The 26,046-nt window shown below is 46.3% G+C and overlaps 2 protein-coding genes across 9 annotated transcripts in view; one reads left to right on the top strand and one right to left on the bottom strand.

Annotated features, from left to right (window-relative positions):
- hgs (hepatocyte growth factor-regulated tyrosine kinase substrate) overlaps positions 1 to 11,464 on the bottom strand; it is a 51,390-nt gene extending 39,926 nt beyond the window's left edge. For all 6 annotated transcript variants that reach the window (XM_063030575.1, XM_063030573.1, XM_063030571.1 and 3 more), the window contains exons 1-3: positions 11,274 to 11,464; positions 3,880 to 3,964; positions 2,172 to 2,247 (exon numbers count right to left, since the gene is read on the bottom strand). In XM_063030575.1, the coding sequence (XP_062886645.1) occupies positions 2,172 to 2,247; positions 3,880 to 3,964; positions 11,274 to 11,310 (198 nt within the window). In that variant the 5' untranslated portion in view covers positions 11,311 to 11,464. The remainder of the gene's footprint in view (positions 1 to 2,171; positions 2,248 to 3,879; positions 3,965 to 11,273) is intronic.
- A 26-nt stretch (positions 11,465 to 11,490) lies between these two features.
- On the top strand, positions 11,491 to 25,765 carry arl16 (ADP-ribosylation factor-like 16). 3 transcript variants are annotated; one of them, XM_063030578.1, is made up of 5 exons: positions 11,491 to 11,713; positions 15,250 to 15,307; positions 17,153 to 17,269; positions 22,545 to 22,660; positions 24,235 to 25,765. In XM_063030578.1, the coding sequence occupies exons 1-5, from the start codon at positions 11,646 to 11,648 to the stop codon at positions 24,410 to 24,412; spliced, it is 537 nt and encodes a 178-aa protein (XP_062886648.1). In that variant the 5' UTR covers positions 11,491 to 11,645; the 3' UTR covers positions 24,413 to 25,765. The 3 variants fall into 3 exon arrangements, with proteins under 3 accessions (XP_062886648.1, XP_062886650.1, XP_062886649.1); XM_063030580.1 differs by lacking the exons at positions 11,491 to 11,713; positions 15,250 to 15,307 and adding an exon at positions 13,437 to 13,457; XM_063030579.1 differs by lacking the exons at positions 11,491 to 11,713; positions 15,250 to 15,307 and adding an exon at positions 15,398 to 15,416.
- The last annotated feature ends 281 nt before the right edge of the window (positions 25,766 to 26,046 follow it).

Genomic DNA, 26,046 nt, shown 5'->3' with positions numbered 1-26,046 from the left:
ACACGTAATTGTTCAGCGAGTTTTCCAACAATTAAGGTATAGTTGCCTTGGTATTTTTCTAGAAGCTTCTTAGTTTTCTGCAGGAGCAGTCACACTATTCAATAGGTAAATTGTTATCACCAGGTGTTTATTATTTCTAGGCTGCGCGTGAGACAACCACGACTGCTTTTGCCTTCATCCTTTCTTTGCTCCTGCAGCTCTTTTTTTTTTACCCTTTTAACACTTTATAAAATGATCAAAAGCAACAGGTTTCATGTCTCACTCCTGACTTCCCAAGAACCTTTGAGTCACAAAAACACCAGGATCCAACACCATTTAGCAGCCACCAATTTACAGTTTATCCCCACAGCAACCGTGATCTTACCTCATCAACGAGATTCACTTCGCCCTATCCACTTTTAACACCGTAAATCAGTGAGCTGTTTGTTATGTGTCCCCGCTGGCTGTGAAATGGAGACATCCCTTTCTCCCCTATTAGGGAGAGAGAGAGAGCCTGTGGTATGTCGAATACCGGGTGAATGCCAGTCTGAGTCTTTGCTGTTGCGCTTGCTGCACACTTGACCACTCGGTGACGGGTGCTTATGCTTTTTTTTTGCCGGTGGGGAGAGGGGGGGGGATCTTTGCTTGATGCCGCTTACGCGCGGGAGAGAGGGGAGCTGGGGGGGGGTTGACTTTGGGGTTCTAACACTTAACTGTCATTCATTTTTTGGGGCACTCCTCTGTTTTCATGGATGATTGTGAGAAAAAGCATTTCAGAATGTATATTGTATACATTCCTCTGATATTAAATGTATCTTTGAAACCATGTCTCCCTGCAGTTTGACACCAACTTGTTTACTCTCCTTCCCAGTTCTCACAAAGGAACTTTAACTTGAGATGCTGCTGGACCTGCTGTTACCAGAAGTCATATTGGATCTTTGCCTTTGTTAGCTGAGGAATTGAGTTCCAAGAATCAGGGAGATGTGTTGCAGCTTTTATAAAACTCTAGGTAGGGCACATCTACAGGAAAGGAAGGGTATCATCATCATTATGTGCTGTGTCGTACGAGGTGGTGATCATGGCCTGTCTGTGACTAGAATTGTTCCTGGTAAATTTTTCTACATAAGCTGTTTGCTGCTGACTTCTCCTGGACAGTGTCTTTACAAGATAGGTGACCCCGGCCATGATCAATACTCTTCAGAGATTGTCTGCCTGGCGTCAGTGGTTGCATAACCAGGACTTGTGATCTGTACTGGCAGCTCACACGACCATCCACCACCTGCTCCCATGGACTTATCTGACCCTGATCAGCGGGGCTACACCTTGCCCAAGGGTAGCAGGGGGAAGGAGCACCTTACGCCTCCTTTGGTAGAGACGTCCTGTATCTCCACCCCACCACACATGGAGGAATATAGACATTGTGTAGGTCGAAGGGGTGAATTTAGTTGGGCTTTTCATCACTAATTTAATTATAAACACAAGCAATTCTGCAGATGCTGGAAATCCAGAGCAACACACAAAGTGCTCAGCAGGCCAGGCAGAGGAATACAGAGTCGGTGCTTCCGGTTGAGACCCGACTGAGCCAGGACTGATTTGATTAGTTTGGGACAGCACTGTGGGCCGAAGGGCCTGTTCCTGTTCTATATCAATTTCCAGCATTTTCTGATTTCCACTTCATCAAAACGAAAGTCACGGCACAGACCGTCAGCTCCACACACACGTCTCAATAACCGGAACGTTTACAATGGAGACTCAGATTTACAGGGATAAGGGAGAAACTGGAGGCGTCCTACTTGGAGCAGAAATGGCTCGGGGGAAGATGTGAAAATGGGCTCTGTTAACACCATTTCATAGTTAGCGGCAACATTGTGCTACATGCAACACAGCTCAGTACCTGTAAAGCGAACCATCTCACTTCAATGCAGCTGCTTTCCAAGACAGCACCATTTTAACTCTGCACATGTACTTACTGAGCCACACCCAAACCAGCTGCGGTGAACAATGGCTGGTCCCACCACAGCTGAGCTTGTACCAGCACGGCCACGATCTGATGCACCGACCCAATGTATCACAGTACTCCAGCCACTGCGTTCCAAAGGCTCTAAAACCCCGTCACCAGAACCACACTACTCCAACACCCGCTGCTCGACTTTGTCACACAATTTGGTCACAGCTGACAAAGGAAAGCTCACCTCCAGCGTGTAGAGGACCACGTGTGGGTTTTTATCATTCAGCTTCTTCTTGATGGCGCTGATTGCGTATTTCGCCCTGTGTGAATACAACAAAATCAGTCATATTAAGTCACGAACTGAATTAGGGCAAGTTCAGGATGCCCACATCCACCTCCGGAAATTGTAGCAGAGGAATTCTTGCATTTTCATAAAGGTCTCCGGGGAGAGAGGACAGTGCCCCACCCCATCTGACTAAAGTAGTGGCTGAGAAGCACTGGGAAGGAGCCCGGGAGCAACCTGGACTGATCTGGCTTCACAGCCTCTGGGAGAAACGTGGGCTCTCCCTGCTTCTATCCAAAGACTCAACGAGAAGTTCACATCCCTGGTGAGCTAATTAGCAACACTCACTCTGAATTCACAAAGAAAAAAGACCCAGGGGCGTTTTTTGTAGAGCAAGACTATTTGAGTTGAACGCTCAAACTCGATTCCTTGCACAACAACTCGAATGGCCAGACCTCAGAAACGAGGCAAGCCAGCTCCCACATTGCACAGACGCAGGGGTGAGGGTTTGTGCTACGATGGCTCTGGAAGTGTGGCAACACTTGTGGGCTGCTCCAGCACATTCTCAACGCAAAATGACACATTTCACTGGAGGTGTGAAAAAAATCAAGCTAATTATTTCTAATCTTTTTTAAAAATCATAATACAATCTGGAAGAAGATAGCACCAGCGAACAACACAACCACGGGCGACATCTTTCTGCTGGATCTCGAAACTACTACTTTCATTTCTTTTATGTCTTCTTATTCTTTCAAATGTGTTTCTGCTACTGTTGGTGCCTGGAATTGGCATTCCAGTGGTGTTTCTCGGGTTGATTATGTGATCTGGCACCTTGCTGTCTCTGAGGGCGTTTTGAGCAAAGTACGTGACCTTGAGGCCAAGAATCCTAGAGACCCAGGATCGACTCCATTTCTCGCTGTTTATGGTGCCAAGGTGGACTGAAACCATCGAGGTGAGTGCAGAAGGCGAATGGCTATCCAGCACAGTCTAGCAGCCTCCTCCTCACTGTTGCCAGAGGAAGGTCCCTGAGTGTGACGGTCTCTCTCACCCCTGATGCTGTTGGAGGACGGTGCCTTATTTCTGGGTCCTGAGCAAGGATTACCAGATGTGGTTTGTGAATTGGACTCCATGTTTCACATTATGATGTGTTTCTGGATTCTAGTCTCTCCTTTTTTTGTTGCTGCTTTGAGTGATTTTGATTGGGGGCGGTCACAGATAAAAAACTGAACACGTCTGGACTCTTTTCACTTTGTGTTTTATATCTGTGTTTTGCTCAATAATTTTTGTTGCCGTTTGCGCGATTTGGTTTTTTTTTTACACACATGGGGGAGTGGCTTAATGTGTATTCTTAGAACAGCTTTCATGGTTTTCTTTGTTTCGTGGCTGTCTGTGGGGTAGACGAATCTCAGGGTTGTATACTGCATACATACTTTGAATCAATTCCCCACAGTAACAGAAAATGCCAAATGCGAGCTACAGCTCAATTTGATCTCAACATCTGCTCACGTTGGTGGGTTTTCCAATTCTCCCCAGGTGAGGTGGGTGGACCTCACTGGGGCACACGTGGTAGAATCAATTCATGAATATTAACCACATAGTGACATGGGAATTAGAGGTAAAATGCAAACTTCTTTCAGGGAGGAAAAAGGCAGAACACACAGACACTTACTGAGCATCTCCCTGCCGAATCAGGTCACAGATCTGTAGTATTGATTCCCAGTCAGTTTCAAGAAGTAACTGGCTCGTTGCTTTGTCTGTTTAAGAAGAGAAGAAAGGATGAAACACACAGTGGTGGTTGTTCATGGAAATGACACAACTTACCATATGTTTCAATGTACACGTGGCAAATAAAGCTAATCTTAAAACCAGCCTACTGAGTGGCAGATCAGGCACGAGGGGCTGAATGGCTTCTGTTGCCTTTTTCGTGACCCTCAGTGAATGAATTTACAGTCTGGTTCGGAAGACAGAGGTTTCAGAATCCAGTAAAACTCAGCAGATAAAGGAGTATGCTTCATTTCATACCTTCAGAGGAGGGCCAGAATATTATCAAAAGATATCATGTGACTACACTGACACTAATTCCTTCGTTAAGTATGGAAGAGAATTGGTTCTTTTGGCTGCTAAGAAAATATACAAGCTACTTAACGATACAACAGGGTCAGGTTAAGTCACGATTTATGGAATCCATTTGCAGGCATCTGAGCCACATCACAAATACCCGTTGGCTACAGTTTGTAACGTACATTCTGTTACGGGGTGGCTTTATTATTGATCCAGACAAATGATAGAAATAAATATGTGACTCTAATTCATGACTTTTAGAGTGAGGAGTACATGAAAAGAGGAAATGGTATCGGTGCACTAACACCCTCACCAACAGAGGATTAAAGTCCCTCAGAAAGGAAGCCACTCCAGTCCAGGGTCAATGAAAGCAGATTTGGAACAGCTGATCCATATTCAGTGGATTCCAGATAATTGGGATACATCGGGACTCGTGCATTTTGGCCCAATTAAGGGGCTGCCCCAATTAGCCAAAGTTTCATGAAAATAAAAAAAACTGTTAAATCAAGAAACAAATAATCTATTTAAATGAAATACAGAACAAATAAAACCACTCTCACTACTACTACTGGACTATAAAATTGTATTAGTGCCTAATCATTATCAACAGAGGAATTCATCCAGCGTATGCTGCCCTGTTCTTCTGATTGACTGTAAGTGGATAAAATCAGGACACCTAGTGCAGACAATGGACTGCCTTCATACAATGCTTTTGATGATTGCATTCTCCACATCTTCATTTTCATTGTCACATTCGAGGTGACTGCCAATATCTTTAAATTCTTTGCACTTGAAGTCGTGAAGTCATTTCATTTTCAGTATCAGCCGTTTCTGTAATCTCCAAGACCGAATGCTTGAAATCGCAGTGAGCAAAACAGTTCTGGTTTGTCTTACTGTTTATTGCACACGAACTATAATCGACAAAAATCGCTGCTCTTTGAACACAAACACACTCAACTGACGTTATTTAAAACTGTTTGCTCTAAATGCAGTGTAGTTTCTATCGGCCACACAATGATGACTGACGCCAATGAGAATGTGTTCAGCAAGTCTCCTGTCCCAATAAAGTACACAGCGTCCCAAATAAATAAAGATAATCCAGGCAATTATTGATTGTTTTTTGTTAAGAGTTTTCCAAGTAAGCAGCTGTCCTGATAAACTGATGGCGCAATTAACCAGAACAGGTTGAGTGAACTCGGCCCTTTCTCCTTGGAGTGACGGAGGATGAGAGGTGACCTGATAGAGCTGTATAAGATGATGAGAGGCATTGATCATGTGCAAAGTCAGAGACTTTTTCCAAGGGCGGAAATGGTTGCCACAAGAGGACACAGGTTTAAGGTGCTGGGGAGTAGGTACAGAGGAGATGTCAGGGGTAAGTTTTTTTACTCGGAGAGTGGTGAGTGTGTGGAATGGGCTGCCGGCAACGGTGGTGGAGGTGGATACGATAGGGTCTTTTAAGAGACTTTTAGATAGGTACAAGGAGCTTAGAAAAATAGAGGGCTATAGATAAGCCTAGTAATTTCTATGGTAGGGACATGTTTGGCACAACTCTGTGGGCCGAAGGGCCTGTATTGTGCTGTAGGTTTTCTGTGTTTTCTATATTAATGGAACCCATTCAGCTAACCTGGCTCCATGTTATTTCACATCCTCATCAATGGAACATCTCTCAGGTTTATGAACGTTAATTGAACTAGCATCCATCGCAAATTGTGGTGGTGTGCAACACAGATCCTAACTATGTGATAAGGTGCCTTCTAATTTCACATCCCATACGGACAGACTCCGGCTTCCAAGTTTGCCTCTTCAAAGTATATTTATTATCAAAGAATGTGTAAATTATACAGCCTTGAGATTTGTCTGCTTACAGGCAGCCACAAAGCAAGGAACATGAAAGAACCCGATAAAAAAAAAGACCAACACCCACTGCGCAGAGAAAGAAGGAAAAAAACACAAATCATGCAAACAGTAAAAGCGAGCAACAGCATTCCGAACCAAATTGAGTGCACAGACCCGGAGCAGCCAGAGAAGACGCATAGCCTCGGTCTCAGTTCATCGAATCATCATGAAGCTCACAGACACGAAGCGTGTAGCAGCCGGAGCCGTCTCACATCCTCAGCGCCAAGGTTAGCGGAGTAAAACCTGGTGGAGAAGGACTGGCTTGACCCTCGCCTCCGGTCCCGGTACCTTGCCTTTTCAGTCTAACTGGCTGGGAGTTTACGAGCCCACCGCAGCGATACGCCCTGGACGGCCTCCGGCCCATACTCGACCTCCCCAAATCAGTGCGGCACTTAGATGGATCAAACCTCCCTCCCAGTTTACGTGGACGGGCTCCAAAACAACTCTGCTTCAACTTCTCTCCGCTCCATCTTCATCTCTGAAGTCCCAGCTTCTCCTAGAACATGCCTTGACCTCACTCCGACTCGTACCCGCACGCCTCGACCAGCCTCTTCATTGTTTGCAGTGACTGTTTACCACAATATTCCATATAAAAAGTGTTATTAATAGTTCAATTTCTTGCTTTGAAAACCACCAGTAAGTTGTCACCCACATTCAGTAACACCATTTTAAACTTGCCGAGATCCCTACCAATAGAAAAAGAAATGCTCCTTTCAAAACCTGCAACTTCAATCAGTTTATCGTTTAGCATCTAAGTCCCAATTTATAAATGTATACCCAGGAAGTCAGGGCGCCGCGGTTAGCGCAACGCTATTACAGCTCGGCGCTTTCTGCCGTTCCCAGTTCAATTCCAGCACCATTTGTAAGGAGTCTGTGAAATGTGTGGGGTTTCCCAGGTGCTCCGTGTCCTCCCACAGTCCAAAGATGTACCAGGTGGGTTAACCGGCCATCGTAAACTGTCCCGTGGTTAGGTTACAGTTAATCGAGTTGGTCAGCGGTTGCTGGAGCAGCGTGGCTCGAAGCCTCCCCCTTCCCCTCCCTCGTTGGTGGGGGAAGAGTGTGTTGTCAATTCTCCAGTCGGAGAACTCGGGGGGAAAAGAAAGTGACTCAGCAGACTTTATCATCGCAAATCAGTGAGTTGTTTTGTTATGTCTCCCCTATTGCTGTGAAAGGGTGACGAGAGAGAGAGAGAGAGAGAGAGAGAGAGAGAGAGAGAGAGATAGTGGAATGTCAAACTGTCGGGTGAGTGATTAGTTTTGTTGTACTGCAGATCACGGTTTCACTTGGGGCTTTGCTGTTGCTTGCTTTGTGGGTGGAGGGTGCTGATGCTTTTTGCTGTAGTAGGTGGGGGGTCATTGCTGTAGTAGGTGGGGAGGGGGGTCATTTCCTTGCTGCTTGTGCGTGGGAGGAGGAAATGGGGGTGGGGGGGTTTGGGATTCTAACATTTTTACTGCCACTCATTCTTTAGGGCACTGTTCTGTTTTTGCGGATGTCTGCAAAGAACAAGAATTTCAGGCTGTATATTGTATACATTCTCTGATATTAAATAGAACTATTGAACTATTAGATTGGAAAATTGAAAACAAAAGCACTAGAGAGACTGGAAACTATTTTGTCTGTGGACAAAACCATCAAATTCCTGCATAAATACATTGTTTGTAGAGCCTGAGATACCAGAGCAACAATAGCTACATTATACTTCACAGTTTTCCCCACCCCCTTCCCCTCCCCGAACAAAAACTAATCACCCCCACGTTCCATCTTAAAAAAAATCGCGGAAAGAAAATCTTTACGTTATGGTCAGTAGATTCATACACGTCGAACAGGGTAGATGTTTCCCGATTCAGGAATGTCGAGCCAGGGTCACATTCTTACAATATGGGTAAGGTGCCAGAGGACTGGAAGGTAGCTAATGTCGTTCTGTTGCTCAAGAAAATCTCCAAGAATAACCTGGAAAATTGTAGACCAGCGAGCCAGACGTCAGTCGTGGATGAATTATTGTCAAGTGTCCCAAGGGCAAAGATTTACAAGTATTTGGATAGACGAGGCCTGATAACTCGCACGGAGAAGGCCCTTCTGCCCCATGAGCAATGCTGCCCCAGCAAGCACCGGGAACAGAGATTTAACCCTAGCCTAACCACTGGACAATTTACAATGACCAATTAACCTCTCTTTGGCTGGCAGGAAGCTGGAGTACCAAGACAAAATCCACTCATTCCACGAGGAGGACAAAGAGACTCCTTACAGAACAGCCCTGGAATTGAACTGCAAACGCTGGAACGCCCCGGACTGGAATAGCAACGCGCTAACTGCGTTTAATGGAGTTTTTTAAGATTACCAAGAGGTTTGACGAAGGGAAGGCCATAGATGTTGTCTTTATGGACTTTAGCAAGACCTTTGACAAAGTCCTGCATGGGAAGTTGGTCCAGAAAGTACCGGTGAAGGGTCTCGGCCCGAAACGTTGACTGTACCTCTTCCTAGAGATGCTGCCTGGCCTGCTGCGTTCACTTTGATGTGTGTTGCCAGAAAGTTCAGTTGCTTGGCACTCAGGGTGAAGTAGTAAACTGGCTTCAACACTGGCTCAGCAGGAGAAGCAAAGGAGTGGTTATCTTTTTGACTGGAGGCCTGAGACTTGTGGTGTGCCTCAGAGATCAGTGTTGGGCCTGTTTTATCATCCATATTAATGACTTAGATGAAGTGGTAAAGTGGATCAGAAATGTGTGGATGACACCAAGGATGGGGGCATAACGGACAGTGAGGAAGGCATCAGAGCTCGCAAAATGATCTGGACCAGATGGAAAAATAGGCCGAGAAATGGCAGATGGAATTTAATGGATACAAATGTGAAGTGTTGCACTTCAGGAGAACAAACCAGAGTAAGGCTTACACGGTGAGTGGTAGAGCATTTTTGTGTGGTAGAGAAAAGGAATTTGGGAGTACAGATCCATAATTCCTTGAAAGTGGCATCACAGGTAGATGGGGTTACAAAGAGAGCTTTTGGCACATTGGCCTTCATAAATCAGCACAGGATGTTATGTTGAAGTTGCACAAGACATTGGTGAGGTCTAATTTGGAGTATCGTGTGCAGTTCCGATCACCTACTGACAGGAAAGATGTCAATAAGATTGAATACAGAGAAAATTTACAAGGATGTTGCCGAGATTTGAGGACCTGAGTCATAAGGAAAGGTTGAATAGGTTAGGCCATTATTCAATAGAGTGCAGGAGGACGAGCGAAGATCTTACACAGATGATGCAGATCTAAAACAAAACGATGAGGGATCAAGACCGAGTGACTGCAGGCAGGCTCTTTTCCCTCAGGCCGGGTGAGACTAGAAAGAGACGTCATAGATTTAGGACGGATGGAGAAATATTTATGAGGAACACGGAGGGAGCTTCTTCACACTGAGGGTGGAACAAGCTGCCAGCAGAAGTGGTGGATGCAGGTTCACAATTGTAATATTTAAGAGAGGTTTGGATTGATACATGGATGAGAGGGGTTTGGCGGGATATGGCCCAGGCGCTGGTAGACGAGACTAGGGAGAAAACCAGGCCGCCATGGACTAGAGGGGCCGAAGGGCCTGTTTCTGTGCAGTACGACTCTAGTACAGGGAAGGCCATTTAGGACTGAAACAAATTGAAGTTTCTTCACTCAGATGGGGAGAAATCTAGAATTCTTTACCCTAGGTGGTTGTGAAGGCTTCGTCACCGTGTTCATTCAAAAGGGAGATCAGCAGAATGTGCATACAATCACTGGAACAGCAGACATGGATACAATGTAGGGAAATAGAGCAAGATACATCACCAGGTTGAGAGGTGTCACAAAAACCTCCCAACAGCAACAAAATGAAATGGCTTTCTGTGAACTTCAGGAAGGGAAAGAATGGCGATTGTGTACCAGTCTACTCTGGGGAAGCGATGCAGCAGTTTAAGTGGCTTGGTTTTAATGTTTTGGATTACCTACACTAGGCTAAGTAAAAAGATGCAATCATAAGAAAGCAAAGATGCTGACGCAAATTTCTTAGGAGGGTCACCAAGTCAGCTAACACTCGAGCAAAATTCTGTGGGTGTAATGTCGGAAGAATTCTCACCGGTTGTGTTGTGGCGTGCCACTGCAATTTGGATATGAACGAACATAGAGTTGCCCACTTCTTATCCTGGCTTCTCCCCGCCCTTCCTGTCCAGTCCCGACGAAGGGTCTCAGCCCGAAATGACGACTATTTATTCCTTACTCTCGCTCAGCCTGGGTCTGAGTTTTGGCCAACTTTCTTGTGAATTCTGTTTATCTGATGCAATGTGCCTGCGATGCTACTGCAGGTAAGTTATTTAATTGCACCTGCGCACATGACAATAGACTTTGAAGAACAAGCAGCTCTTGATGAGTAACAGAGCAGTCTTAGGTGCCGACTCGTGGCCCGTGTCCTGATGAAGGTTCACACCCAAAACATTAAAGTAACAGTATTCAATTTACGCGGCCAGAGCTGAAAAGATGTCCTTTGACATGCTGAATCATGTTGTTCTCAATTCCTCTGGAGCTTCTAAACTACACAACGTCAGAGACAAACTTTTTTTGTTTACCTCTTCCATAACAAAGCCTTTGAGATGTATTTGACAGAAATATAAAATCATTTGCCCAATAAGTCCTAGGTAGGCTCAAGAACTGAAGTAGCTTTAAACCCGACTGTTTACCAAAGCCTTGTGGGTTTCCGAGATAGAAATTTCCCTCCCGATCAGGGTCAGACAACCCACCCAAGAGAAACGAGGGATTTAACCCGCACACGAGTAGCCTAGAGCTGAGGTGTTTGGAGCAATGAGACCCGGAGCTGCTTCTCGCCGGGCCCGTCTGCAGGCCGCCAAGCTGGAGATCGAAGGCCAGGCCATCCCCTCCCCAGCAGGGAGGGAGGGCACAGCGGCCGAACCACCCCCAGCGGGGAGAGAGGACGAGACCCCGAGGCCGATATACACCCAGTAGGAAGGGAGCTGACACAGGGGGGCGGCCCTGAGGCAAGCCCGAGGCCCAGCGGCCATCGGCCTTGGCTTCTAACTTCCCCTCCGAAACGTAACCGTGCGGATTACCCAACATAGGAGGGAAACGAAGGCCTCTTACCGAGAAGCCGCTCGAACGGGCCGCCGCCTTTGCCCATCCCGCCGCCCTTTGTCACTCCGTCCGTTTGTCCGCTTACTTCGTCACCGGATCACGGCACTTGCGTGGACACCTACTTCCTTGGCTCTGTCGGGGCCCTACCCCGTGGGTGCGTCGCGCTCCTCTGACGTCGACTGTGTGTGCATATACACACACAAGGTAGGCGTTCTTGCATGGCGTCCGGTGACGTCCCAAGTCTGAGGTGACGGCGCGCCGCCGTTGCCGGGCAACCGACCGAGAGGCCCCTGGCGGATCCTCGGTGCGGCCGTGAGTGAGTGAGTGGGCGGGCGGGACGAGTGAGGGACCCTCCCGGGGCACCGGAACGGGCCGGCACCAATGGGCCTCGGTCTGCTACTGGGGGCGACGGCGGTGGGGAAGACGCTGCTGCTGAAAGCACTGCACAATATCCTTTCGGTCAAAGTCTGTTGTTGGGATCGGGGAAGAGTTTTGCACTGGGCCCTCACCTCTGTGTCGTCTGGCTCACAGCCAGCCGTCGTGTTCACTGCCGCAAATTACTGAAATCAATTAATTTACTGTCACATGCGCAAGGGCCACGAAAGTTACAGCCGCGTCACGGGCACAGAGCGTCAAATACACAACATTCACAAGAAAAATACTTAAATTACACAAAATTAGATGGTAAGGAGTTTATTATCGGCACGTCCCGAGGTACAGATAAAAACTTGCTTTCCCTACCATTCGTACTCATTATTTCATCGCTCTGTTACAGAGTATTCAGATAGTACAGGGTAAACATTAACAGGATAAGGTGTTAGAGTGACAAAGTGCGGTGCAGGTGGACAAGAAGGTGCAAAGTCACAATGAAGTAGATTTGAGGATCGGGGTCCTTCTGATTGTACTAGGATAATCTTACAACAGCGAGGTAGAACCTGATGGGAGTGTGCAGAAGAGAGGGTTATTTCAGGAAGGACATAATTAGAACCAAACAATGCCCGCTGTGGTGCAAAGTGCTATTTTGAGAGAGTGACTAGTGTTTGGGTCGGTTGGTTTAAGAAATTGATAGGCGAAGGGAAGTAATCTTAAACGTGGTGGTGTGACACTTTCATCTTCCGGAACCTCTAGCTGTGAGAAGATGCATGGCCCGGCCGCTGGGGATCTTGAGTGACCCGTTCCCCTAGTTCTCTCTCCTCTCCAGCCTTACCTTTCCTACCACCTGGCTTGCCCCGTCACCCTCTCGCTCGTCCTCCTGTCCCTCCTTTTTATCCTGGCGTCTTCCCTCTTCCTTTCTGGTCCTGAAGGAAGGTCTCAGCCCGAAACGTGGACTGTGTGTTTACTTCCATGTATGCTGCCTGACCTGCGGAGTTCCTCCAACGTGTGTGTGTGTTGCTTTGAGGACAGAAGTTGCCTTTCTGAGACAGCACCTTCTGTCGATGCTGATCTCATGGACGGATGTTCCTGTGATGTGTTGGGCAGACTCCACATCTCTCTGCAGCTCCTTTCACTTGTGGCTACCTGGCATACCCTCGTGAGGTGATCCCCTTGTCAGCAGAGCCCACTCCTCTTTGGGCAACCCCTGTGTACTGTGTCCCCTGGTCGAATAGCTGCCCGGCACTCAGACCCTTTCCCCAGGTCTTTAAAATACTGTACACCGATTCAATTCTACATCTCTTTAAAATAAAGTACAGGAAATCTAGTGTAATATCTCTGGAAATGAATAAACAGTCGATATTTTCGGCCGAGACCCTTCATCAGCGCTAGGAAGGATTACATTATGAGAACATTCAGTTCTCTTTTATTGTCATTTAGAAATGCATTAAGAAATGATACAATGTTCCTCCAGAGTGATATCACAGAAAACAGGACAGACCAAAGACCAACACTGACAGAACCACATAATTATAACATATAGTTACAGCAGTGCAAAGCAATACCATAATTTGATGAAGAACAGACCATGAGCACAGTAAAAAATAGTCTCAAAGTCCTGAGTCGGTCGACTCCTGAGTCCCCGATAGCAGGCGGAAAAAGGGAGAAACTCGCTGCCATAAACCTCCAGGCACTGTCAACTTGCCGATACCTTGGAAGCAGCCGACCCCAGCCGACACTGAGTCCATCCGTCCAAAAACTCCGAGCTTCCGACCAGCCCCTCCATCAAATCAGAATTGTGCACGGTCCCCTACTTGACAGGTAACAGATTTCATCACCGAAGTTGCTGCGCGCACTGCGTCGCGCTGCCATCTTCTCCCCCCTCTGGGAGGAAGGGGAAGATGCCAGAATAAAAAGGTGGTGGGGGGAGTGGAAGGAAGATAGCCAGAAGGTGCTGGGTGAAACCAGGTGGGTAGGAGAGATGAAGGACTGGCGAGGAAGGAATCTGATTGGAGAGGGAGGGTGGATCATAGGAGAAAGGGAAGGAGGAGGGGAGCCAGCGGGACATGATAGGCAGACGAGAAGAGATTAAGGGCCAGAGTGGGGAATAGGGGAGGGGGGAGACATTTCTTTACTAGAAGGAGAAATCGGTATTCATGCTATCAGGTTGGAGGCTACCAGACGGCATATAAGGTGTTGGTCCTCCACTCTGAGGGTGGCCTCATCCTGGCACAAGAGGAGACCATGGACCAACCTGTCAGAATGGGAATGGGAATTAAAATGCTTGACCGCTGGGAAGTTCTGCTTTTGGCGGATGGAGCAGAGGTGCACAATGAAGTGGGTCCCCCAATGTAGGGGAGAACTCTGGTCTAGAAGGTAGAATATTCACTCTAGTTCTCTTTCTTAAGCTGCTGCCTGAGCTGCTGGGAGTTTCCCGTATTCTTTGGTTTTGTTTCGGACTTCAGTTTTCATTTACTTGATTTTCTGGAAATATACGTATACACAGTACTTCTCTCATCATCAGTGTTGTAGAGAGGGGATTGCCAACCTTTTTCATGCCATGGACCAATTCCACTAAGCAAGGATAAGCTCCCACTGAATACTAAATGCTCCCAATGGCATGCATCTCAAATAGCCTCTGACAACCAAGTCCAACTCCTGGCCTTCACACGTACCTTAGCTACGAAGCCTATCGGAACCATTTCTGACAGGAGAAGGGGCAAAGGCATTGAACTGATTCACTGCATTCAATAGTAAACCTGCTTCAAAGCTGATTTTATAGTGGCAGCTTAAAACCAGTGGCTTTGGGCAGATGGGGATCATCAGCCATGGTTGGCGGCTCATCCAGGAGGAGACTACGCTGCCTTGCGGCTGTACCCACTCAAACCCTGGAGCTGGGGTCCCTAGGTTTGTTAGTCAGAGCTTTACTGTCAGTGCTGAGGACAATGAGATTGTACCTGTAGTGCAAAATAGCGTTAGAACACAATGACAAAATTTAAAATAACATCTGAGATATTTTAGAGTGACTCTAATTTACAACTGGATTAAAAACAAACAACTCTGAAATGGGCCATTGTTCAGTTGCACGGCAGCCCTGGGAAAAAGCTGTTTTTCCCTCTGGATGTCCGTGCAGAAATGGTTCAGTGTCTCCTGCCGGACATTAGGAGATTGGACAGGTGATTACTGGGGTGGGATGGGTCCATCATGGTTTTGCCAGCCCCTAGGGCTGTACTATGTTGCGTTTGACGCTGACTGGCAACTCCTGCAACACCGCTGGTGCCAAACTGCTTTGGTCTTTACTGTTCCTTTGGATTCATCAGCTGCATGGCGAGGGGGAGCCTGCTACATGGGCAACAGCTCGCTCTCCACATTGAACTTTCCTGACTTGTGTATCACGCAGACGGCTGGGATGCAACATTCATGGTCAACCCTGACCAACATAGGGCCTCAGTAAGGACAAATGACTGACTGCTACATGGCCAGAGATTGCCACTTGATTTTATCAAAAGTCACTTCATTGAAAGATTTAAGGCTGTGGTGGATACATTTATGGTTATATTAAAAGCAATTTTCAATATTTATTTCATTTTTGGATCCTTAATCAATGTGCAGAGATGAGTTTGAAAGAAGTGCTTGGTGAACTTGACGAGCTCCCACCTACACTCCCCACGGTATGCTCAAACTCGTTCAATGCATTCAGTAGCAAATCTGCTACAAAGCTTTCTTTCATACTAATGATAAAATGTCAACAATCCATATCCTTTTGCCAAGGTTTACAAGGTAATGATACTTTTCCCATACATCATGGTGAAAATTTGAACCCAGAAATCGATGTTTGGCATGGTAGCCTAGTGGTGAGCACAGCACTTTACAGTACAGGTGACCCAGGTTCAATTCCCGCCCCTGCCTGTAAGGAGTTTGTACGTTCTGCCCGTGACTACTGAGTTTCCTCCGGGTGCTCTGGATTCCTCCCACAGTCCAAAGACGTACTGGTTGGTAGATTAATTAGTCATTGCAAATTGTCCTGTGACTAGGCTTGGATTAAATTGGGGGATTGCTGGGTGACGTGTCTTAAAGGGCCAGAAAGGCCTGTTCTGCTCTGCATTTCAATAAAATAATAAATATCCTGTGTGAATTGACAGATGAGAAAGTTATCTGTAAATGTTTGGGCGTTATCACTGGGGCACAAGTGATCTTTACCTACCACTTGTAAAAGTCTTGTGTGAAATGTTTCAACAAGTAAGTTTATAGATTCACAGAAACAGGCACTTCGACCCAACTAGTTCACACCAATCAAGGTGCCTTTCCAAGTCCCATTGCTATGTTGGACCTGTAAACCTTTGCTATCCACATTTAAGTATTTGAACTATTTAAATCCTATTGCTTAAATCTCTTTTAAATGTTGTTTTCTGTGACAGCTCATTCCATATGCCCACTACCATCTGTGTGAAGAACTTGCTCAGGTCTTTCCCCTCTCACTTTAAACCTACAAAACTGTGTGTCTGTCAGTGGTGTTACTGACACAAGAGACTGAGTAGCTCCACACCCGAATTGGAAAGGATGTTTCCTGTAGTGGAGGAGTCTAAGACTGGGGGAACAGCCTCAGAATACAAGGACATCCCTTTAAAACAGAGATGAGGAGGAATTCCTTTTGCCAGAGTGTGGTGAATCTGTGGAATCCATTGCCAGGGACAGCTGTGGAGGCCACGTCATTGGGTATATTTAAAGCAGAGGTCGATAGTATTGAATTCTGATGTTTTTATCCAAGGTTCTTGTAGAAGTCAAGAATGAGACATAAAACTTGTTGCTTCACAATCTCCAAGAGAACGTGGGGTATTGGGAACGGGGGGGGGGGGTGGGGAGTGAGGAAGAAGGACAAACAAAGAAAGGAGAAGGGGGAATGAAGATGGTGAGTCAACGTGCCCTGCTCTCCTTATACCCGAGACAGCAGGCATGCCATTCAAGATTTGTCGATGAGAGTTAACTGATCAGATAGCTCCTGTTAATAATGTGATGCCCAAGAAGTTTCCAGAATAATAAAACTATAACCACTTGGGGCCAACAAAAACAATTTATAGGTAATTATATAAAAATGCAGGCAGGGGTAAGAAAGTTAAACTGCAAAATTATGACAATTATGCAATCTACTTTGACAATTGGTTCTTGATTAGTAAGGGTGTTAAAGGTTCTGTGGAGAAGGCAGGAGAATGGGGTTGAGAAAAATAATAAATCAGCCATGATGGAATATTCGTTCTTCTAGACTTGGAGTCCATGGACCCCTTCTTAACAGTATTGATCCATGGCACAAAAAAATGGTTGGGAACCCCTGTCTAGAATCTAGCCAGTCTTGTAACAAAGGGTCTAGGGTATAAAATATTGCTGCCTGTCTTATCACACATGGACTCGATGAGGGAAGTGGCCCAATTCTGCTCCTATGTCTAATGGTCTTATCTCAGAACAAAATCTTACCGTGTTCTCTTTGTATTTGATGCACTTTTAATCTCCTTTACCTGCAGGTGGGCACAAACTTAACTGATATCACGATTAATAAGAGGAAAATTACTATTCGAGAACTGGGAGGCTGCATGGGACCTATCTGGCCAAGTTACTACGAAGACTCTGAAGCTGTGATAGTGAGTATGAGCAGTGTGGATCTCTCCCCACTCCCCGACAGCCACGCAGCAGCCCTGGATTGGTGGACCAGGCACTGGTTTCCTCTTGATCATGAATTTCATATCTTTAATCAGCTGTTTTTCAAACAGGCACAGGAGGGGGAAAAGGAAATCCTGTGTCCCTGGGTAGTTATACATTCCTTATTTATCAGATTCTAGCACGAGTAGCCTTTTTCTGTTCCTGTCTAACATCCTCCAGCAGCTGACCTCATCTTCACTCTCCCCTCTTCTCAAATAGTGCTATCTGCCCCTCATCATTCATCCCTCCTGGGTCTACCTATCACCTACTGGTGCCCGTCTTCAATCTCTTGTTACCTCAGCTTTCCTGGAGTCAACAAGCTGTTTGGTTATGATCAGGACTCAGGTTCATCAGTTAACCAAGTTCAAAGGTGAAAGTAAATTTATTATCAAAGTACATACAGTATACGTCACAATACACAACCCCGAGATTCATGTTCTTGTGGGCATTCACAGTAAGTGCAAAGAAACACAACAGAATCAGTGAAAAACTGCACACAACAGACAAACAACCAATGTGCAAAAGACAAACTATGTAAATACAAAAAGAAAAAGAACAATACAATAATAAAAGTAAATAAGCAATAAATATCGAGAACGTGAGATGAGGAATCCTTGAAAGTGAGTTGCGGGAACAGTTCAGTGTTGGGGTGAGTGAAGCCGGTTTACCCCACTGATTCAGGAGCCTGATGGTCGAGGGGTAATAACTGTCCCTGAGTCTGGTCCTGTGGGTCCTGGCGGTCGAGGGGTAGTAACTGTCCCTGAGTCTGGTCCTGTGGGTCCTGGCGGTCGAGGGGTGGTAACTGTCCCTGAGTCTGGTCCTGTGGGTCCTGGCGGTCGAGGGGTGGTAACTGTCCCTGAGTCTGGTCCTGTGGGTCCTGGCGGTCGAGGGGTGGTAACTGTCCCTGAGTCTGGTCCTGTGGGTCCTGGCGGTCGAGGGGTGGTAACTGTCCCTGAGTCTGGTCCTGTGGGTCCTGGCGGTCGAGGGGTGGTAACTGTCCCTGAGTCTGGTCCTGTGGGTCCTGGCGGTCGAGGGGTAGTAACTGTCCCTGAGTCTGGTCCTGTGGGTCCTGGCGGTCGAGGGGTAGTAACTGTCCCTGAGTCTGGTCCTGTGGGTCCTGACGGTCGAGGGGTAGTAACTGTCCCTGAGTCTGGTCCTGTGGGTCCTGACGGTCGAGGGGTAGTAACTGTCCCTGAGTCTGGTCCTGTGGGTCCTGACGGTCGAGGGGTAGAATCTGTCCCTGAGTCTGGTCCTGTGGGTCCTGACGGTCGAGGGGTAGTAACTGTCCCTGAGTCTGGTCCTGTGGGTCCTGACGGTCGAGGGGTAGTAACTGTCCCTGAGTCTGGTCCTGTGGGTCCTGACGGTCGAGGGGTAGTAACTGTCCCTGAGTCTGGTCCTGTGGGTCCTGACGGTCGAGGGGTAATATCTGTCCCTGAGTCTGGTCCTGTGGGTCCTGACGGTCGAGGGGTAATAACTGTCCCTGAGTCTGGTCCTGTGGGTCCTGACGGTCGAGGGGTAATAACTGTCCCTGAGTCTGGTCCTGTGGGTCCTGACGGTCGAGGGGTAATAACTGTCCCTGAGTCTGGTCCTGTGGGTCCTGACGGTCGAGGGGTAATAACTGTCCCTGAATCTGGTCCTGGGGGTCCTGAGGCTCCCGTTGGCAGCAGTAAAGAGAGAGAATGACTTGCACGCTGGGGGTCCTTGATGATGGAATCTGCTTTCCTGCGACTGTACTTCTTGTAGATGTGCTCAGTGGTGGGGAGGGCTTTACCCGTGATGGACTGGGCCGTATCCACTACTTTTTGTAAGATTTTCCATTCAAGGGTATTGGTGTTTCCATACCAGGCTGTGATGCAAACAGCCAGTATACTCTCCACATCGATAGAAGTTTGTCAGAGTTTCAGATGACATGCCATATCTTCGCAAACTTCTAAGAAAGTAGGGGTGCCTTTTTTCTAATGGCACTTTCTGGATGCAATTCAGATCCTCTGAAATGTTAACACTGAGGAATTTAAAGACCTTCTCCACCTCTGATCCCCTGATGAGGACTGGCTAGTGGATCTTATTGGTATTGAGTAGAAGGTTATTGTTATGGCACCACTCGGCCAGATTTCCAGTCTCCCTCCTATATGCTGAAGTTTGATTTGGCTAACAAACTTAAGTATGGTATTGGAGCTGTGCTTAGCCACATAGTCATAAATGTGAAGTGAGAAGAGAAGGGGTTAAGCACACAGCCTTGGTCTACAGACAGGGGCCAGTAGGTGATAGGCAGACCGAGGTGAAGGTGAAGTCGGCCCTGAAGCAGGATCTCGACCCAAGCTGTGGACAATTACTCTCCTCTACTGACGCTGCTCACCCGCCAACAGTCCGAATTTTGTTCTGTCCATTCCTGGGATTCTGACATTTAACTTCTACCTTTATTGGAAGGATGTGGAAGATTGAGAGAGGGTGCAGAACAGGTTTATCTCCACAGAATGCTGCCTGGATTAGAGAGCATATTTTCTGAGGGAAGGCTGAGCAAGTTAGGAGTTTTCTTTTTGCAGTGGTGGAGAATGAGAGGTAACTAGATGGAGGTGTACAAGAATATGAGAGGCATGGGTAGAGCGGACAGCCAGCACCTCTGCATCCCATCAGGCTCTTGAACCATCTCAACTCTGAACTGATTCCAATACCTGTGAACTCACTTTTAATGACTCTGCAATTTATGTTTAGATTAGATTAGATTATGACACTCAGTCCTCGTTTATTGTCATTTAGAAATGCATGCATTAAAAAAAGGATACATTCCTCCAGAATGATATCACAGAAAAACATTTTATTTAAATCAGACCAAGTTTGAACATCATTCAACTATACATTAATACCACCAAATGAAACAGTATTCCTTTGGGGCCAAGTTGCAAAACATACAGAGCACATTCAAAATAGCAAGCGAGAGAAACATAGTCTCACAAAAAAAACATATATACAGTCCAAGATCCTAAGCGATAATTCCTGCAAATTGCTGGTACAGTTCCCGGCGATCCTCTGATCGAACGCTGGTACAGTTCCCGGGAATCCTCTGATCGAACACTGGTACAGTTCCCGGGAATCCTCCGATTGAACACTGGTACGGTTCCCAGTGATCCTCCGATGGAACACTGGCACAGTTCCCGGGAATCCTCTGATCGAACGCTGGTACAGTTCCCGGTGATCCTCCGATGGAACACTGGCACAGTTCCTGGCAATCCTCTGATCGAACACTGGTACAGTTCCCGGGAATCCTCTGATCGAACACTGGTACAGTTCCCGGGAATCCTCTGATCGAATACTGGTACAGTTCCCGGTGATCACTGGTACGGTTCCCGGTGATCCTCTGATCGAACACTGGTACAGTTCCCAGTGATCCTCTGATCGAACGCTGGTACAGTTCCCGGGAGTCCTCCGATTGAACACTGGTACGGTTCCCAGTGATCCTCCGATGGAACACTGGCACAGTTCCCGGGAATCCTCTGATCGAACGCTGGTACAGTTCCCGGTGATCCTCCGATGGAACACTGGCACAGTTCCTGGCAATCCTCTGATCGAACACTGGTACAGTTCCCGGGAATCCTCTGATCGAACACTGGTACAGTTCCCGGGAATCCTCTGATCGAATACTGGTACAGTTCCCGGTGATCACTGGTACGGTTCCCGGTGATCCTCTGATCGAACACTGGTACAGTTCCCAGTGATCCTCTGATCGAACGCTGGTACAGTTCCCGGGAGTCCTCTGATGGAACACTGGCACAGTTCCCGGTGATCCTCTGACCGAACACTGGCACAGTTCCCGGTGATCCTCTGATTGAACTCTGATAGGGCAGCACTGACAGGAGAGACCAGCCCACAACTGAGAATGGGCACCACACTACACCACCTCCGGCACCTTCTCATCTGGGCGGGTGGGCAGGCGGGCCCGTGGCTTGTGGCATCGTCCTCGCTACAGCCAAAGCTACGCAGCTGCCACGCTGCCCGTCTCACCACCAAACAAAGGAAACAAGCCTACGGTATTTTACATTATCAATGTGCAACAGGGTCTTGCAAACGCAAGAGAAACGTCCCAGACCAACGTCCAATCTGGTTATTATTTATTTATTGCAGTTAGTCTTTTTTTGCACATTGGTTGTTTGTCGATCTTTGGGGGTAGTTTTTCATTGATTCTATTGTGCTTCTCTGTTCTACTGTGAATGCCCACAAGGAATCGAATCACAAGGTAGGAAATAGTGACATACATGTCCTTTGATAATAATTTCACTTTTATTCCCTAGAGTAGCTGTGGCCAATACCAGAGGATGTCCATTTAAGATGAGTGGAGGAAAGTTTAAGGGAGATGTCAGAGTGGTGGGTGCCTGGAACACCCTTCTGGGAATCATGTTCGAGGCTCATACAATAGGGACGTTTAAAAGACTGATATAGACACATAGATCTGAGAAAAATGGAGGGTTATGGGCTCCGAAAGACAGGGGTGGTTTATCAGAATCAAGTTTATTATCACTAACATGTGTCATGAAATTTGCTGTTTTGCAGCAACAGTAGTGCAATACATACAAATCATTGTCAGTCACGATAAGAATATATGTACAAAATAAATAAATAAACAATAGATTAATATAGTGGGGTTGGTTTATATTGGTCAGCACAACATTATGGGCCAAAGGGCCTGGAATGTGCTGTACTGATCTGTGTTAGAACATAGAAATCTATAGCCTATTACAGGCCCTTTGGCCTACAATGTTGTGCTGACCTACTCTCGAATCTGCCTGGAATAACCCTCTATTTTTCTAAGCTCCATGTACCTATCTTAATAGTCTTCTTAAAAAAACCTAATGTATCCCCCTCCACCACCATTGCCGCAGTGCATTCCACACACCCACCACTCTGTGCGTGAAAAACTTACCCCTGGCATCCCCTCTGTACCTGTTGTTAATCTACTGGCCATAGTGTTGCTTTCTTTAAAACCACTGAAGACAGAGGGCTTATTTCCTTTCGTACGGTTGGCCTGTAGCTCTGAGTTTGTGGGGCAGGCTAGGATATTATTGCCAGTCATCCTCCGTATTTCCTTTATTCCTTACGGGATCTGCTCCTCAGCAAGGCAGGGAGCACAGGCCTGTCCCTCCCCAGAAGATGAGCTGCAAGTTCTCGTGTCACACACCAATTCGCTCACCGCCTCTTTACAGGGTTGAATGTTTTCCTCCCTAGTTTGTCATCGATGCGGCCAATCCCACCCAGATTTCCTCCTCCTGTATTCAACTACTTGAAGTTCTCTCAGCTGAGCAACTGCAGGAATCTCCGGTCCTAATTCTCTTCAACAAAGTGTAAGTACAGACCCAAGCAGTCTGGCAGCTTCTGTCTTCAAATGTGGCAAGGTGGGCTGGGCAGGGCAGGGCAGGGCACTGAGAGAATGCATGATACACAACCTGCTGGTTGTATTTCATTGAAAAGCAAATAGTGCTGGCCTGGGCCATTGGCTGCTGGGTGGCCTCGTGATCGTATTCTAACTATCTCAACCCCCTCCCTCCCCCCAGCTTTACATTAAATAGAACAGATCAGACTCCATTCAATAATAGGACACACAAAGTGCTGGAGGAACTCAGCAGGTCAGGCAGCATCTGTGGAGAGGAATAAACAGTTGACATTTCGGGTTGAGACTTCTCATCAAGACCTGACCTGCTGAGTTCCTCCAGCACCTTTGTACGAGTTCCTACAAGGTTTCCGGCATCTGTAGAATCTTGTGTGTTTATCATTTCAACGCTATGGTGTCAGAATAGCTCTGGCCACAGTTGCGCCTGTCCTGCTAATTCGGTCAGGCAGGCCGAGAGTCTGAGTGGTTGCTCAATGCAAAAGTCACCACGTTCTCACAGGAAGAGCTGATGTGCATCAGGATAACAAGCAGCATTGGAGGCTAGAGTGGGAGGTGGTCGCACCAAGACAGTAGTGCTGTCCAGTTGTTTGAAGGAGTCGGCCTGTTGTGTGGCTGGGACTCTGGTCTGGCTATGTGATTGACTATTTTGTGCTAAGCTAAGGCTTCTTTACTCAGAGGGCTGCCAAGCTTCATTGTACTCTACTCCAGATGGGAAATGTGTCAGTATGGATGCGATGGGCTGAAGGGCCTGGCTGTGTACCATATGACTATGACTGGACAAAACTTCAATCATGTAAAATTTTCTCATGGGGTGCCTGGCTTGTTTGTGCTTCAGTTTCTTATATGAACAGAAGCTTAATCTGCACCTTACCCACGAGTTAGCAGCCTCCCCACTATGGACTCTTTCTATACTCCTCAGTAATGCAGCCAGCATCATCAAAGAGTCCACCCACCTCAGACGTTCCGTCATTTCCCGTCTCCCACTGGTCATGTGCCAGCAGGCTCAACGACAGCTTCCACCCCACTGATTGTATCAGGTGCATTCAGAAATCTGATAAGATGGACTCTTGCCCTCACAATCTACAGCTTTATGATCTTGCACTTTATCAGTTACCTGCATTGCACTCTTTCAGTAGCTTTTACACTCTATTCTGCACTGTTATTGTTTTACCTTGTTCTGCCTCAGTGCACTGTGTAATAATTTGATCTGTGTGGTCAGTATGCAAGACAAGCTCTTCAATGTATCTAGGTACACGTGACAATAACAACCCAATTCCAATGCCTATGTGGTGGGAAAGATGGGATTAAGTAGGTTCAGTGAAGGGTAGATTAGAGCAGAATATTTGAGGCCATACATTATAGTTCTCTGTAATCACAGAAACAGTGGAGGGCAATTTATCTTGCAGCTTTTGGGAAGAAACACAAACAATTGGGATTGAAGGTGGGGGATGAAGTAAATTGAAATAATCACCGATTGTTTCTGCTGCATTATAAATGCAGGGGAGTAACTCGACTGTCTCATTTCAGTGATCTACCCTGCCACATGTCCCTGATAGAAATGAAAAGCCTGTTCAGGATGGATGACGTATTGGCCTGTGCCAAGCAGGCAGTCAGTGTGCTGGCGGTGAGCGCACAGACTGGCGAAGGGCTGGACCAGGTCTTGAAGTGGCTTCACTCCCACCTCAAGGGGAAAAATTTGTCCTGAAGGCAATCAACAGCACACCTTTCCCCAAAGCAGCCATTCAAAAGCTCAGAGGAGCCCAGAGGCAGTGGATATGATGGCTCCCTCAGAATGTCCTGTATCTGAAAACTATGTACAATGGCACAAGCCTGTGATTTTTGAATTGTATTCGGCCTTGTAAGGGACAAAAGTGCATTAATGTCAAGACATTTCCAGCTTACTAAAACAGAATGGCAGAATTAATCATTCCTGCTCCACTATAAATATGACTCTAGAGTTGCATCATTCTAGTTACAGGTTAGGCTTTATCATTATGAAATCCTGTATTTATAGTTAATGCTTGCTCTCTCTGTAATAATTACCATGTTTATGGATAGGTTTTAAGTTAATAAATATTAACTTATTAAAAGAATAAATATAAATTTGCTCTGCATTGCAAAATGCAGCAGATTCCAATTAATTGGGACACATTGGGACCAGTACATTTTGGCCCAGTAACGACTGCACCAATTAGCTGTAATTTCATGGAAATGGTTAAAAACATATAAAAAAGATAAATTGTGTATTTAAATGAAATAGGCCAAATTAGAATACTACCAGTAATAGCATGGTACTATAAAACTGTTCCCAATAGCTATCAGCAGAGGAATTCATCCAGTGAGGTGCACAGGGTGTATTCTTTTAATTAGACTGTAAATGAACAAAGTCAGCGCAGTTGGACTGCCTTCATACAATACTGTTGCTGATTATATCCTCCAAATCATTTTCATTGTAACATTAAAGATGATTGTCGATACCTTCAACTTACTAAAATAGTAAAATAGTTTCATTTTCACTCCTGGTTGTTTACAGCATCTCCAAGCCTGAATGTTTGAACCCACAGTGAGCAAAACAGTTCTGAATTGTCTTACTGCTTATTTCTCACCAAGTATCAGTGACAAAAATCACTGCTTTTTGAATAGAAACACACACACAACTGATGCTAGTTAGAAATTGTTCGGTAAAGGTCTCCTGCTCCAATTAAGTGGCATAGTGTCCCAAATAAAGGAAGGAAATCCCAGCTGTTTTTGTCTTTTAAGAGTTGTCCCAAACAAGTGGCTGCCCCGATTAATTGTTGTCCCAATTAACTGGAATCCACCGTACTTTATAATATACACATGAAATAAAGGCATGAGTTTCTTTACATTGTTATTTAGTATATACATTTTATGTCAGTAATAAGAGTCATGTTATTGTAGCCACTGTGACTTCATAGTGTAGTTATAGACCTCAGTATTTTCTCCCTCTTTTGCATTCCTGACCTCCATAGATGCTGGAAGATGACATGTACTGATTGTATTTACCATATATTAATAAAATATATATTTTAAATAAAAATGGTTGCTGAAAGATTAATTTTATGAAAGATGCACGCTGGTTTGCCTGAAACTTGGTCTTCCAATACAAGTACACGCACAAGCAAATGCTGTGACCAGAGCAGGTGCAGACAGACGTACTGAAGCTCAGTGCAGACATTACAAAGGCTCTGTGGGGAAGGTCGCCTGCAGCCACTGGATACTGAGGGGCTGGTCCCAGCGTAACGGCTACGTTGTCTGTGGAAATGCGAGTCTCATTGAGACGTTGAAAAATCAATGGTATAATGAACGTGGAGAAAGTGA

This window comes from Mobula hypostoma, chromosome 22, assembly GCF_963921235.1.
Source record: "Mobula hypostoma chromosome 22, sMobHyp1.1, whole genome shotgun sequence".
NCBI classification, from domain to species: domain Eukaryota; kingdom Metazoa; phylum Chordata; class Chondrichthyes; order Myliobatiformes; family Myliobatidae; genus Mobula; species Mobula hypostoma.
This window is presented reverse-complemented; position numbering and strand designations above follow the sequence as displayed.